We start from the raw sequence: 13888 nt of genomic DNA, 5'->3' as shown, positions 1-13888 counted from the left end.
AAGATACCGCGAACGATGGACAATATTTTGGGGTATTTTTTGTTTAGTAAAAGACATCTTTCTTTAAAAAAAAGAAAGAAAAAGATTTAATTTTTTAATCTCCAAACCTAATTCAAAGTAGAATGTCGAAGAGTTCTGTGTAGATTAAAAGTATCATGACCCCGGTTACTCTGTAACGCCTCTGTCTCTAGGCTGCATGCAAGGCATGGTGCCCTACCTGCCAGAGCTCCTCCCTCACCTCATCGCGTGTCTGTGTGACAAGAAGGCCCTGGTGCGCTCCATTGCCTGCTGGACACTCAGCCGCTATGCTCACTGGGTGGTCTCCCAGCCACCGGACTCCCACCTGAAGCCCCTGATGACGGAGCTGCTGAAGCGAATCCTGGACGGGAACAAGAGGGTCCAGGAGGCTGCCTGCAGGTGAGAGGAGGGGGGGGGGGGGGGCATGGTTTGACTACGCAGTTAGGTCCGGTACGATTAGGTGTAGTACATTTGGATGCTGCTCGGTTACGGCTCGCAATACCGCCGACATTACCCTTATGATGGGGCAGGGTTTAAGCCGGATGGCGATGGATGCGGCAGCTACGTGACATCATAGCAGCCCGACAAAGTGTTGCCTGCTAATAAATTCAATGAAAACGGACGTAACTCATAATCAATGTGTTGCGTCCACTTTTGGAGAACGTCCGAGAAGGAGGCAACTTTTTCTTTAATAAACAAAGCTTTCGCCGTGTCTAGAAATACCTTGCGGGTACTGTTTGTTTTTATCCGCCTTTCGCACGGAAGTGACTGTTCTGTCGACCAATCAACCAACGGCGTGTGTACCTACAACTTTTCGGCGCCCTTTCTGACCGCATGGTACCCCAACGGAGTAGTACCGAATAATGGGTATCACCTAACCGCACTGCACTGCTCGGTGGAAACGCCCCATAAGACTAAATGGCTACTTATGTTCAGATTATTTTCTCCCCTCCGATATCCAACCAAGCGTACTGAGACATTATCGGCCTGATACCGAAGCCGTGGATTGGATCGGGACATCCCTATTTAGCCAATGATAGATTTTGTTCCCATATGAATTGGCTGATTAAGAAACCCATTCAGACGCTTGTGTGACGTTCGGTCCCATGACAAAATGGAATCACTCTTCCAACCCCTTTCTTTTTTATTATTAGTGCTTTTGCCACGCTGGAGGAAGAAGCGTGCACAGAGCTGGTGCCCTACCTCAGCTTCATCCTGGACACGTTGGTCTTTGCATTCGGAAAGTACCAACACAAGAATCTGCTCATCCTGTACGATGCCATAGGAACCCTGGCTGACTCCGTTGGACACCACCTCAACCAGCCAGTGAGTGTCTCCCTCCTTTTCAAATCCATTTTAACACACCTGAACTAATTGACCATTGACAAAAGGACATTTTTTGCCTTGTTGGCAGTTTTAATTTAATTCATTAAATTAAAGATTTTAGGGGTAAAATCAGTGCTGCATAGCCGTTGATTGTTTATAAACAATGGGATCACATTTAAAGTCAGTCCTTTTGTTCCTCTGCACAGGAGTACATCCAGAAGTTGATGCCTCCGCTCATCAGCAAGTGGAATGAACTGAAGGATGAAGATAAGGATCTCTTCCCATTGCTGGAGGTAAAAAATAGTCCCACAAATATGTGTCACACCTGGGTTTGATCGTGTCTTGAAACTAACCCTGTTTTGTATTAGTGTCTGTCCTCGGTGGCCACCGCACTGCAGAGTGGTTTCCTGCCTTACTGTGAGCCGGTCTACCAGCGCTGTGTCACACTAGTCCAGAAGACGCTAGCCCAGGCCATGGTGAGAATACGCACTTGCACACAATTGCTGAATCACATCACTATAGTGTACACTATAGAGCAGTTGTTCTCAAACTTTTTATCCCGTGTAGCACCTCTGAACATATTTATCTCCCCAAGTACTAGGACTTGTCAGCCAGCGAACTATTTGATTTTAATATTAGATCATGATCATGGGAAGTACAGGCAGTAAAGTTACCAGGAATACATTTAGAGACAATGGGTGATAAAGATTGTTATAGGGAAGCCTTTTCAATGTGGGTAGTGAAGGTAACAAAGGTGAGAGAGAGTGACCATTGTGCAAAGTTTAGGATTGGCGGGAGAGGCCAAGTAAAACTGCAAAACCCTATTGGGTAAGCGGACATGTAGGCAAGGCTGCAACACCTCTGTCCACACAGGCGAAAACAATCTTTTCCCCTGTGCCTTGGCAGTGGGTAGCGGTGCTCCGGCGGTGTTGGAACCTCAATATATGAACCTATTACATTAAACTGTTTTTTTTTTTGTTTTTTTTTGCCGTGGTATATTCTTAATTTTTCCATTTAGATGTCTTGAAAAGGTCTTCAAAGTATTTAAATTTGTACTTCAAAAATGTCCAGATCAATATATATTATTATTCATTTACATCTAGTTAATCGAGAGAAGTTAACAAGTTGGTCTCCTTGGAGTCTCAGCTTTCATGACATCGTTTGCATAGATGGAATGACATGAAAAATATTGTTTTTAAGCATGTTAGCATTTAGCTTCTACTGGAAGTACACCAGATATGTAGGAAGCACCTAGTCTCCAGCCATATAAACGAGGGTTCCCACATACACAAGCCTGATGTATAACAATCATATTTGCAAACAATTAATTATTTTAGCGAATTGAAACAGGAAATGCTGTAACTGTTTAAGTAACTGTAAGGGATAATGTAAAAAAAATAAGCCCCGACCGGGCGAACCGACACCTATGCGAAGCCATGAAGGGGCTTATTTTCAATAATGGCCGGCGACGTTCTATGTATTATCCGGCTTATTACACGGCTACTTGACAAAATGAAAAAATAACTTTAAACTGTCTTTTTACAATTTATTTACCAGCATTCATAGTGAAATCAGCAGAAAAATAGTCCACCAAAGACATTGATGACATTGCAACCGAGTACTCTGGGGTCGATAAGTTATCGAACTACTTGCGGAGTGTTATGAAAGACGGCAAAAAATTCACTTTCCTTGTCATTATTGAAAAATAATTCACCCCCGGAAGTCGGGAAGGCCCATGCAAGTGAACGAGGCGTTCCACAGCATTGATAAGAGCCGTGTAATAATTAAGATTAACACTGTTTCTAGGTTAAATATTGACCTTGTTATAAATTAAATTAAAAAAATAAAGATATTTGAAGAAACACGTTTTTTTACTTGGTAAAAGTTTGAATGAAGGTTTACAGTACGAAATTGACCAAGTTGCAACGTCTAAAGTGTCGGCTGGACAGATTAGATTGCCTTCATCCAATTGATCTAAATTATGAAAAAAATATATTCTAAAAGTAGAGTATCTTATGGTCCCAAAATTTGTAGAGAATAACAAAGAAAAGAGAATAAAACGTAATAATATTTTTTGAGCGCTGCTTGCAGCACTCGCCTAATTAATATTATGAAGACTTCACACATTATCACCAAATGACAATGTTGTTTGTCCCAGATGTACAACCAGCACCCTGACCAGTACGAGGCTCCAGACAAGGACTTCATGATCGTGGCTCTGGACCTGCTGAGCGGCCTGGCCGAGGGCCTGGGGGGCCACGTGGACCAGCTGGTGTCCCGCTCCAACATCATGACCCTGCTCTTCCAGTGCATGCAGGTAGGAGGAGCCCTTTACGGAGGGCTTAGAAGCTGTTAAGTCGGTGCTGGATGGAATGAAAGCCCCTCTTATGTGTTCTTCTTCAGATCCGATTAATCCATATTCAATAATACGTAGGGCTGTAACGATACACCAACTCAAGATTCGGTTTGTATCACAATTTTTGACCCACGGTTCGATACATCCCACGATTTTTTAAATTTAAAAAGCATTTTATTTAAACAACACTTGTATACCAATTAACTTAATGTAACATTTAATAACAAATAATTTGGAACACTGATCAGATTTGAACAGAAAGAATACTATTAAAGTATAGCTAAATTAATTAATAAATAACCAAAGATTGCAGTTGGAGGATGCTTGCAGGTAGGCAAAAACCCTCAACTAGTTTCGTTGGTTTAGTCAAATATCCTATTAGCGCTTCTTATTAGGCTATGTAGCTTAAATAATGACATAATCAGGCCGTATAGAATGCATCATGTTTAATAGCCTAACTTTCAATAGATGGGGGAAAAAACATGCACGTCTAACATGAACGTCGCAATAACGAGGCATGGTGTTACGAGTAGCGTATGTGTGTGCGCGAGAATGATAGTGTGCGTGAGAATGGCAGTGTGCGTGTGTGAGTGACGTCAGCGACTGAGTGGACGAGCGAGGAGAGCGAGCGGTAGTGTGTGTGTCTAGTGAAGACGCGAACGAGTTCGGTAGAATAAAGTACCCATCCGGTCAATAATCGGTGGCCGCTTCATGCCGACCTATAAGCAGACAAACTGCCAGTCAAATCACACAAAACAATAGAGACAGGGATCACGCAGGCAATTTTTTTCGCGCTTGGCCCACTCTGGATAAATGTCCTTCATATCGCACATGAGGACTTCGACGGCTGTGGAGAAATTCAGTCCTCCGTAGCCACGGAGAGCTGTCATCACAGAGAGGGCATCTCGTCGCATACTTACGGCATCGATAAGAGGGGGCGCTGTCAGCAGACTATTATTTAGACAAATTATTAGCAAATTTCAATCAGACAATTTGACCGGAGAGTTAGAAAGGGCATATATCGCGCTTCAGCCTTCTCACACCGCGAGACAGGTTCGTGGCTTTGAGTGTCGCGATTTCGGTTTCGATACGCGTATCATTGCAGCCCTAATAATACGGGATGCTGAACATCATGATTGAGTTATATGCTCTGTGAAGCCCTGTGGTCGCTATGGATTGTTTATATATACGTGTGTGTGTGTGTGTGTTGCAGGACAGCATGCCTGAGGTGAGACAGAGTTCATTCGCCCTCCTGGGTGATCTGACCAAGGCCTGCTTCCCTCATGTGAAGCCCTGCATCGGTGAGTCTAGAGCTCCTGCAGGTCCTACACCACGAGAAAACCTTCTGTTGGAAGTGTCAATGCTCGTTGTTATTACTGTGCCACCAGAAATGGAAAGGGGGGCTGTTTACGTTTTGGTTTTAGTCTTTTCGCTCGGTTCTCCATCTCAACAGTAGGGCTAGAACTGAGCGAAAAGACTACGACCAAAAGTATACAGTCAATTTCGGTGTCAAATGCTCTGTTTCATCCTAGACAACCCAGAAAGGGAGTTCGAAGTGCAAAATACCGGAATTCTTCATTAATACACCTGATTGTGTAATGATAAGCCACATTACTATTGTTGGAATATTTTGTCATTTTCACAACGTTTTCAACTTTCTGACAATTGAGACATACATTAGCGCTCCTGCAGGTGTGACATGTGAGTATGTGGTAATCAGTTAGATTCACCACTAACTGTAGACATTTTATGTAGACTAAAATAAATGGGTCTTAAATTGCATTCATGAAGTTCTTAAATTTAACCTGTTGAAACCCTGAAACAGCTTCTTAATTGGATTCATAAGGTAGTTGCTTATGCACAACTTGCACTTGGATAGGTGCTCCTTCCTGAGCGGGAATGTTTCAGATTGAGAATGAACGCATGTGTGTGTTTGTGTGTCCTCTCCACAGCGGAGTTCATGCCCATCCTTGGCCTGAACCTGAACCCGGAGTTCATCTCTGTGTGTAACAACGCTACCTGGGCCATTGGAGAGATCTCCATGCAGATGGGTAGGAGAGCACTCTTAATCTTGCCCTGATATTTCACTACCTGGGAATGGAGATGCAGCAGCTTGCTAGAGTCAGAAACTACGCTGTGGCCTTGTTGCTGTCATTGTGCCGCCACCCCCTAGCTGTCTCCTCGCCTAATGTATGACGTTGTGCCCTTTTTTCAGCTGCATTGGGTTTTGTGTGGATTGCTGTGTGCATCCGTGTCTTGTGGATGCAAGCTTTGTATGATTCAAACCCTCTTTTAGGGTCCACATTCAATTTGTAAATGGAGTATGGGTCCCTTTATTTTTAAAGAATTCTGGATTTGAGAATTGACTTGAGGTGTGTGTGTGTGTGTGTGTGTGTGCGCTTAAGCAGTGATGGATTATTTATGTTAGATTAGTGATGGTGTGTATGGTATTCCTGCAGGAAGTGATGTCAAGGAGCAGACAGGGGAGTCATCAGGTGAGCTTAGGGTGTGACTAGGACAATGTTTGGTTGGTTTACCAATGTTTAGGCAGAGAGACCATTTCTGCAAGATTACTGGCTTCTGGTTTTTCCACTGAGCTGATCAGTGCCTTAAAACTAGCAAATCATTATTCAGTTGTGTATACCATTTTATTTATTTAATCTGGTTACAAATTTATGCCACAAAGTTCACTGTCTGGAGATGATGATTCTCCCAGCTTGTTGATTAAACATGAGACATTCTGAGACGATCTTGATATTTCTAATCAATGCTATTCACATTTTTTTGTTTTTATTTAGCTCAATCAGTCACTTGTTTTTATTGCCTTTGGATAGAAGATGGGAGTTGATATTAACCATTAAAGCTTTACTCTGATTCATTCAATTTCTTAGCTAATCTTGGTGGATAATGAAAATTGTGATGACTACTTATTTATCTTCATATTTGGGCTGCATCCGAATGAGATTTAGTTTTTTTTCGTTCCCCATATGTTTACTCCAGGCCTACTGGCATTAAAAATAGTGTGTGTGTGTGTGTGTGTGTAGGTGCTGAAATGCAGCCCTACGTCAGCGTGGTACTGCCACACCTGGTGGAAATCATCAACAGACCCAACACTCCCAAAACCCTTCTGGAAAATACCGGTATGTAAACTCGCCTATTGCCTACTATTATGTATAATAACTAACTATTACTTAACATCACGCAATCCTATTTTCGGATAAAAGTACTGCTTCATCAGTGTTTCCCCTATATGCACCTTTCTAAAAAAAATGTTTTTAACTACAGAGCTTCAGCTTATCTCTTTAAAATACGAATGTTATATTATTTTGCGCTACGCAAAATAATATAACATTCTGTGTGAATTGACCTGGATATGCATTGCATATCCAGGTCAATTCACACACTTGTGAGTAAAGCATATAAACGGAGAAGAGAAAAACAGCAATTAAAGAGATAAGCTCTCTCTTTAAAAAACGAATGGTATATTATTTTGCGCTAGGGACGCTTCATATCAAGGTCAATTCACACACCTGAGTAAAGCATATAAACGAGAGGAGAGTGCCGTCTTCTCTTTAGAAACAAATATTATTTTGCGCTACGGACGCTTCATATCCAGGTCAATTACACACCTGTAAGTAAAGCATGTAAGCAGTGAGGAACTTCCGTAAAGGTCTAAAAAAATTTGCCTAGTTTGCGGTTCAATAGATAATCAGTGAAACATCGTTGCGACACAATTGACACCTCTAGCTAAATGATGTAACCTAGAGAACCAGCTACAACATTGTGTTCATCCAAACGAGCCGCCTCTAGCGAAGAGGGAATTGCATTGGCTATTATGAGCTGTCGGCTTTCAGCCGCGAGCTTAGGGACCGTCTGCAAAGTGCAAAACTGAAAACGACCACAATGGTTACAATTTCAATAGCATCACCATTATTGACTCTAGAGCCCCAAAACTTGTTCAATAGAGGCATGGCCTCTTTATGGTCCTACTACAACCTTTGTGATGGGGACAGGGGAGGGAGTGGGAAGATACATTGGTTGGAGGCACAGACCTTTTCGATTGTTGTAGTATTTGTGTAGCATATGATTTTACTGTATAGGGTGGTTGTTGATATAATAAATTCTTTGTTAAATATATTTTTTAAAGATTATACTTGTATTGTGTTCAATCTCTCCATATATCCCCTGCTCATTACTGTGCACAAATGTACTGTATGTACACCCTTCTGGTGCCGGCAGACCCATAGAAACCTCCCGGCAGGGTGCGCTTTGCGAGCACACAAAATTTGGGAGCGGAAAAAAATACATTTCACCTCCGCTGCTGCAACGTCATCTTAGGGGGAAAAACTGGCTTCATACAAGTCTTTTCAAAAAGTCGAGCCCTGCAACTGTCAAAATGAGGAAAGATTTGACCAATGATGTCAGGAGTTTATGTTGTGGACCTTAATTTTATGAGTCAGATGAAGCAGTACACCTTTTACTATTCTAGAAATATCAGTGTGATGGTTCCTCTTTATTCTGGCCTTGTAACTCCTTCACTGCACACCAGTGATGATGCCTTTTTTTCAGACATTCGAAATCTGAATCAACACTTGTGGAGTTAAAGCGTCTGAGTGTGCTTGCAGCCACAACCCAGTAAAGTCAATGCATGTGTTTGATCTAACACAAGTCTGCCTGTGTTGGCTCTAATCCTCAGCCATAACCATCGGAAGGCTGGGTTACGTCTGTCCCCAGGAGGTGGCGCCGCAGTTGCAGCAGTTCATCAGACCATGGTGAGGGACTGCTTTAGACCATAAAAATATCTTATTAAAAACATAAAACTACCAACCAGTATAGCTATCTGGATACAAGTCTTTTTTGTTCCTAATACTTCTGATCCAGATGTCCCACTTGTTGATTGAGCAGTGGGCGTTGTATAAGTGCGCTTTTCCGGGGTCTTGCTTTGCTTGAAGGACTTGGCTAGTGTTTCAAAGTGAGCTCTAGAAACGATTTGAGACCAAATGTTACCCTTTCCAAAGTAGGTGCTTAAAAAAGAAATAATAATAATAATTTGATAGATTCAATATGCAAAAACTTGATGGCTAGATTGATATTTAAGATACTCAGTGTGCGTCTGTAGATTTGGTTGTGAACCTCATCCACTTGACTTGACTTGGCGCCTGGTTGATCCGTCCAGGTGTACCTCGCTGAGGAACATCCGCGACAACGAGGAGAAAGACTCTGCATTCCGGGGGATCTGCATCATGATCGGAGTCAACCCTGGTGGCGTAGTGCAGGTAAGCAAGCCGTTTTAGTCTAGCTGCTGTGAATCTGTGGTAGTCTATGAGGAACCTCAAAACAGACATTCGAAATCTGAATATTTGTGTGGAAATTGTTTTCTGAGACCACCCACATGGTGTCCGAATATAAGGGTCCAACGGCATGTAGAGAAGTAATGAATACGTTTTTTTGTGTGCAGGACTTTATTTTCTTCTGTGATGCTGTGGCTTCCTGGGTCAGTCCTAAAGATGACCTGAGGGAAATGTTTTATAAGGTGAGTGTTTATTCCCAATGTTCTGAAGAAGTGTTGACCTTGGTGTGGCTTTGAAAGTGTAATTCCGTCAAATTTAACCTAGGGTATTTTTCTCTTCCAAATCGAATTATTTTTAACTACTAATATTGCTCAAAATAGCACCAAACCTCTGCAGTAGCATCACTATGGTTCCTACACATAAAACGAAGCATCAACAACTTAGTTGGCGTACCGGGAGTTTATTAAAAAAGACTGTTTTCCAAGTCTGTGCCTTACCGGTAGGTCCTTGTCTCCAGGTAGTCAACACAAGTCGATTACCGACTACCTTAAATTATATAATGGAGGCGCCAAAGAATTCACACTGTCCCTAGCCAATAACATGGAAGCCATTTGGGCTGTAGCATTGCTCCTGGCATTCGCAGGAAAGCTCTATACTCTATTCCCAGCAAAAATAACTGTCTGGAGGGCTTATTTTATGGGTCTTCAAACCGAAAATGATCCTGGGTTATATTTTTGCCCGTTTTACACTTAAATGACTGCCAGGTACATGATGATTGGCTTGTTCAATGGACTTTATTATTATTTTTTTTATCAAACTTCAATTTAATGTTGGTAGTCACTTTTTTGTTGTTGGTAGTAAAAGTTTTAGAGCTGAGAGCTGCTTTGAAATAGATGACCTAAGCAGAAAGTACTCCTTGGACATGACAGCTTTGAAATACAATGCCTTTTTTCTTTTTCTTTTTACAAATGGGTTGCTTACTAAGTCTTCTGTCGTTGACGATCCACTATAGTGTCCACTAGCAACACTGTCTCAAGACGAGACCAAACTCTGGTCCTGGTGGTTAGCTTTCAACTGTTTTTATTTTCTCCAGATCCTGCATGGCTTCAAGGAGCAAGTAGGGGAGGAGAACTGGCAGCAGTTCTCAGAGCAGTTCCCCCCTCTGCTGAAGGAGCGCCTCTCGGCCTGCTATGGAGTCTAGCACCTGAAGCCCCGGGGTCCACGCGGGAAAACTGACCTGTTAGGTAGAGACCAACCTGCACAACATTTAATTAATAATCAAATTGGCAATCAAAACTGTTACGAAAATAAATGCCAGTGTCCAATGTAATGATGGATCAACGTCTCCTCACTAATTGTTGTTGTTTTTTTTCTCCCCCTCGTCTTTTCCCAGGTTAATCTAGGGGAGGGTTACTGGGAAACTCATCCATCTATGTAATTGCACTGCCCTGGTAGGGTGGGGGAGAGAGGTTGGAGCGCGAGGTAGATGGAGCCAGACCAGGAGAGCTGCAGCAGCTGTCCTCGATCCTCCACTCTGCAGATGGCCTCCTCGCAAGCCCTGCGCCATGTGTCTCTGTCCTGAGGGTGGGTGGGAGGGGAGAAGCGGGGAATCATGCATACCTCTGGGGGGATAAAACACAACCTGGCTAAATCTTTCACACTCACAATCCATAACACCACGCCAGGGTTCCAGGGAGCCGGGGTGGGTGGGTTCCAGGGAGGGTGAGGTTAGGGGTGTTACCTAGCACAAGTGCTGGCCCTCCCGGTCCTTATCGCGTCGATAGTTCTAATAAGACAATGGGTGGGGGGGTAGCGGGTTCTACGGTAATCAGCATAGGGGCTCCGCCGGTTTCAAAAGGTGACGCAAATGACCATGCCATCTGCCCCTATCCACGTTAGTTAGACATAATCAGACTGTGGGGTTCGGACCCTTATGTTACTAATTCTTATTACCACTAGGCTAGCCGGGGTATAAAAAAAAGCATAACTTCTATTACGTTTTTTTCTTTTGCAGTAATGTATTGGGGAATATGTACAACAATAATTTGTACCATTTTATGCAAACAACAAGAAGTACACAGGGTGAGTTCCCTTGTCTAGTGTATACTTCAGACCATTTTATTTTGCCCCCTTTTCTTCTTTTCAAGATCATTGTATTCTCCCCTGTAGTAGGACACATGTCTGTTGCATCAGACATGTTGAGCCACCATACACAAGTCCTTTCCTTTAAAAGAAATTGGGATGTCATTGCTCAATCAACAGTTGGTTGTTTCTCTAAGGGTGATCCAGGAGGAATGCGGTAGCTGGTGTTTTCCATCGCCTCTGGTGGTTTACGGCTGTTCTGTTCCTAGCAGGCCTTTTTATTAGAGGTTTTGCGGTCTTATGCAAGCGTTTATCTTGGATCTGGTAGTCAGGAGACTGGCTTAAAAGTAAACCCTGGTAGAGAAACTGGGCAAGAGGATAATACTTTCGCTGCTACTGCTCCTTTCTTTTTAGAGTATTTACTAAATGAACTTCAGTGAAGAAACATGGGCTTAAAAGTTAAATCAGTTGTTTCTCATGAACGTATTTGCACTTTCCTTTTTTTTTTGATAAGAAGTAAGGATCTCATAGGTATGCTGAGTATTAATGTACCTGTCTTAAGGTATGCATTTTCTTTTATATGTAATTTTTGCCTAGGTAAGCAAATTATATATTGGTGAAGCACAAGGCCTGTGTAATTTTGTTATTCCCATTATCCTCGAGGAAAGTACTCAAATTAGTGATTCATGTAAGGTTTCCTAGACAACACTTGTGAGTAGGGTAAAAACAAATAACCGCCTCTGGTTTCCATGGGGTATTTTGACACTGAATGAATATAATTATGCTGGTATCATCATTTAAGGAATCTGAATATGTATTGGGTAGACTTGAGGTATCGGTGCATAGGGCAAGCTTTAAGGTAGCACATTTTTTTTATATAAATAAGTTAAATAGGTTTTAGTGGGATGGGACATCTTAATTGCAGTATTATGATTTCAAAGTTTTCCTGCCAGACAGTGTTGTGGAATTGAGTTTGTCATGTCAGACATCATATAACAGTCCCTTCCAGGGAGGGACCTTCCTTTTTAAAGAGCTTTGTCTATTGCAATTAAAGTCGCTGCTGGAGTGTTGGATTCAAAAATATGATACAACTCGTGACTGGTTGCCAGTTGCCATACACACACTCCCGGTAATACTGTGTAGGGTAAGCCTGGAATGTTGACTCTACCCTAATGATCCTCCCTAACATTTGTATGTGGGTGAAAGGGTTGGGCTCTATATTGGAGTCCAAACGTTTTGTCCAATGGCAATAGAGGACACTTCTGGACAAGTTAATCGGGTTCCTTTCAACGTTTGACTTTCGCTTGTGTGGACAAGGGAGGGTTTCTTCAATCTTATCTTGCACCAGCCCCTAGCTGATATGTTATAAGCCCTGCCTGTCTAATGCAGCCTCCCCAGCCATCAACATTTACCTCTTAGTTTACACTACCAAGTTGCTCATCTCAGATCCCTGGGTCAGGTTACTTCTGGTGCAAAACTTAGCCATTGAATTAATATGGACTTCAGTAAATACTTGATACTCTAAGGGTTTTCTTTTGTGTTCTTGCACATCAGGTCAGTGTAAGCATTATTTTTAAAGTTATATTTTAGTACATCTGTAACGTAAATGAAACAGCATTATGGATAAAAAGCTTTCCATAGGCTGCCCCCTTTCTTCTTAGTTACCCCCTTTCTTCTATCAAGAAAGGGGGTTTCTATTGGGATCTTGGCAAATGTTGATGGTTTGGAGTGACTGTTCTCGCTGACTTGGCACTGAAAGATGTTCACCCAGCTATAACAGTTTATTGCACAAATTCTCAGTGATGTTGGTGCCAGATATAGAGGCTAAAAACGAGGTACAAACCCTCGATTTGTAGCCATATGCTAAACTTTATGCATAAGCAAACTAAAGTGTAATGGATTTCCACAAGTTGAGTTTTAGTCGTTGAGTTTTATATGGATAGTCTTTTTTTTTCACCTTTTTATTTGTTTCATTTGGGTAATTTCTTTTTGTGCCGACTTGCACAAATGTTTTAGACTTTAAAAGTTTTTTTGCAATATTCTTTTTATGTAAAGAATTTTTTTTGTTTTCGTTGTTTTATAGCGGACCATTTAATTTTGTCTCAATGATGCTACAACCATTGGGAAGGTGGAGCCTGATACTTTAGAGAAGAATGTGAAACGGCGAATGAATTGGTAGTAGCAGTAAGAAAAAAAAAAAAACTGGTGCAGATGGGATGTGAACTGATGTATCCCTTCCTACATTTCTTTTGTGACTGGGGAAAAATAAAAGTTTTTCTATCAAGCTGGGAATAAATGAGTTTTGTCTTTCAATACAAGTCATACGATGAAGCAAGTTATCCAACGCTCGGTCGCTACACAACTGTGTACAACTTGCAGATTCGGTGCATTTGGTTCTAGTCTTTATGGTGGAAAATATTGTAGCCTTCTAAGCCAAAGAAGGCTGTTTCGAACCGTTTCAATATTGGTAGGGAGGGAGGGGAAGGCTCCGGGCCCTAAATCAAAACACCTAGTGTTGGGTTGACCGGCAAACACTCAAACAGAAAATCCTCTAGTCAATGAACTCTTGTCTATTTCTCAGTTTATTTAGATGGTAAGTATAGGTAAAGTTAACGTGTAGTTAACTATTATTAATGCTAACCGGGAGCTAGTTCTGATCTGCGCAGACTTCATACGTCATACTTGTTAGGGAGGCGGGAGTAGCTTGCAACCATTCACAACCGAACATGTTTGACATTTCACACGTGAATGGACGAGCAGCGTTGGTGCTGTCACGTTAAAATTGTACCGGGGGCGAAAATTGTACCGGCCTACG

The 13888-nt window shown here is 42.1% G+C and overlaps 1 protein-coding gene across 2 annotated transcripts in view; it reads left to right on the top strand.

Moving 5' to 3' along the window:
- The window catches only part of LOC130373965 (transportin-2-like), a 28063-nt gene extending 14242 nt beyond the window's left edge, over positions 1-13821 (top strand). Inside the window, exons 13-26 of one of the 2 annotated variants that reach the window (XM_056580585.1) lie at positions 192-417; positions 1173-1344; positions 1551-1637; positions 1713-1820; positions 3503-3661; positions 4914-5001; positions 5653-5751; positions 6160-6195; positions 6745-6840; positions 8397-8472; positions 8877-8976; positions 9159-9233; positions 10085-10235; positions 10385-13821. In XM_056580585.1, the coding sequence (XP_056436560.1) occupies positions 192-417; positions 1173-1344; positions 1551-1637; positions 1713-1820; positions 3503-3661; positions 4914-5001; positions 5653-5751; positions 6160-6195; positions 6745-6840; positions 8397-8472; positions 8877-8976; positions 9159-9233; positions 10085-10192 (1430 nt within the window). In that variant the 3' untranslated portion in view covers positions 10193-10235; positions 10385-13821. The remainder of the gene's footprint in view (positions 1-191; positions 418-1172; positions 1345-1550; positions 1638-1712; positions 1821-3502; positions 3662-4913; positions 5002-5652; positions 5752-6159; positions 6196-6744; positions 6841-8396; positions 8473-8876; positions 8977-9158; positions 9234-10084; positions 10236-10384) is intronic. The other variant, XM_056580586.1, reaches the window with a different exon arrangement.
- The last annotated feature ends 67 nt before the right edge of the window (positions 13822-13888 follow it).

The sequence above is a fragment of the Gadus chalcogrammus genome, chromosome 2 (assembly GCF_026213295.1).
Source record: "Gadus chalcogrammus isolate NIFS_2021 chromosome 2, NIFS_Gcha_1.0, whole genome shotgun sequence".
Lineage (NCBI taxonomy): Eukaryota > Metazoa > Chordata > Actinopteri > Gadiformes > Gadidae > Gadus > Gadus chalcogrammus.
The sequence above is the reverse complement of the archived record's forward strand: the minus strand, read 5'-3'. Positions and strand labels throughout refer to the sequence as shown.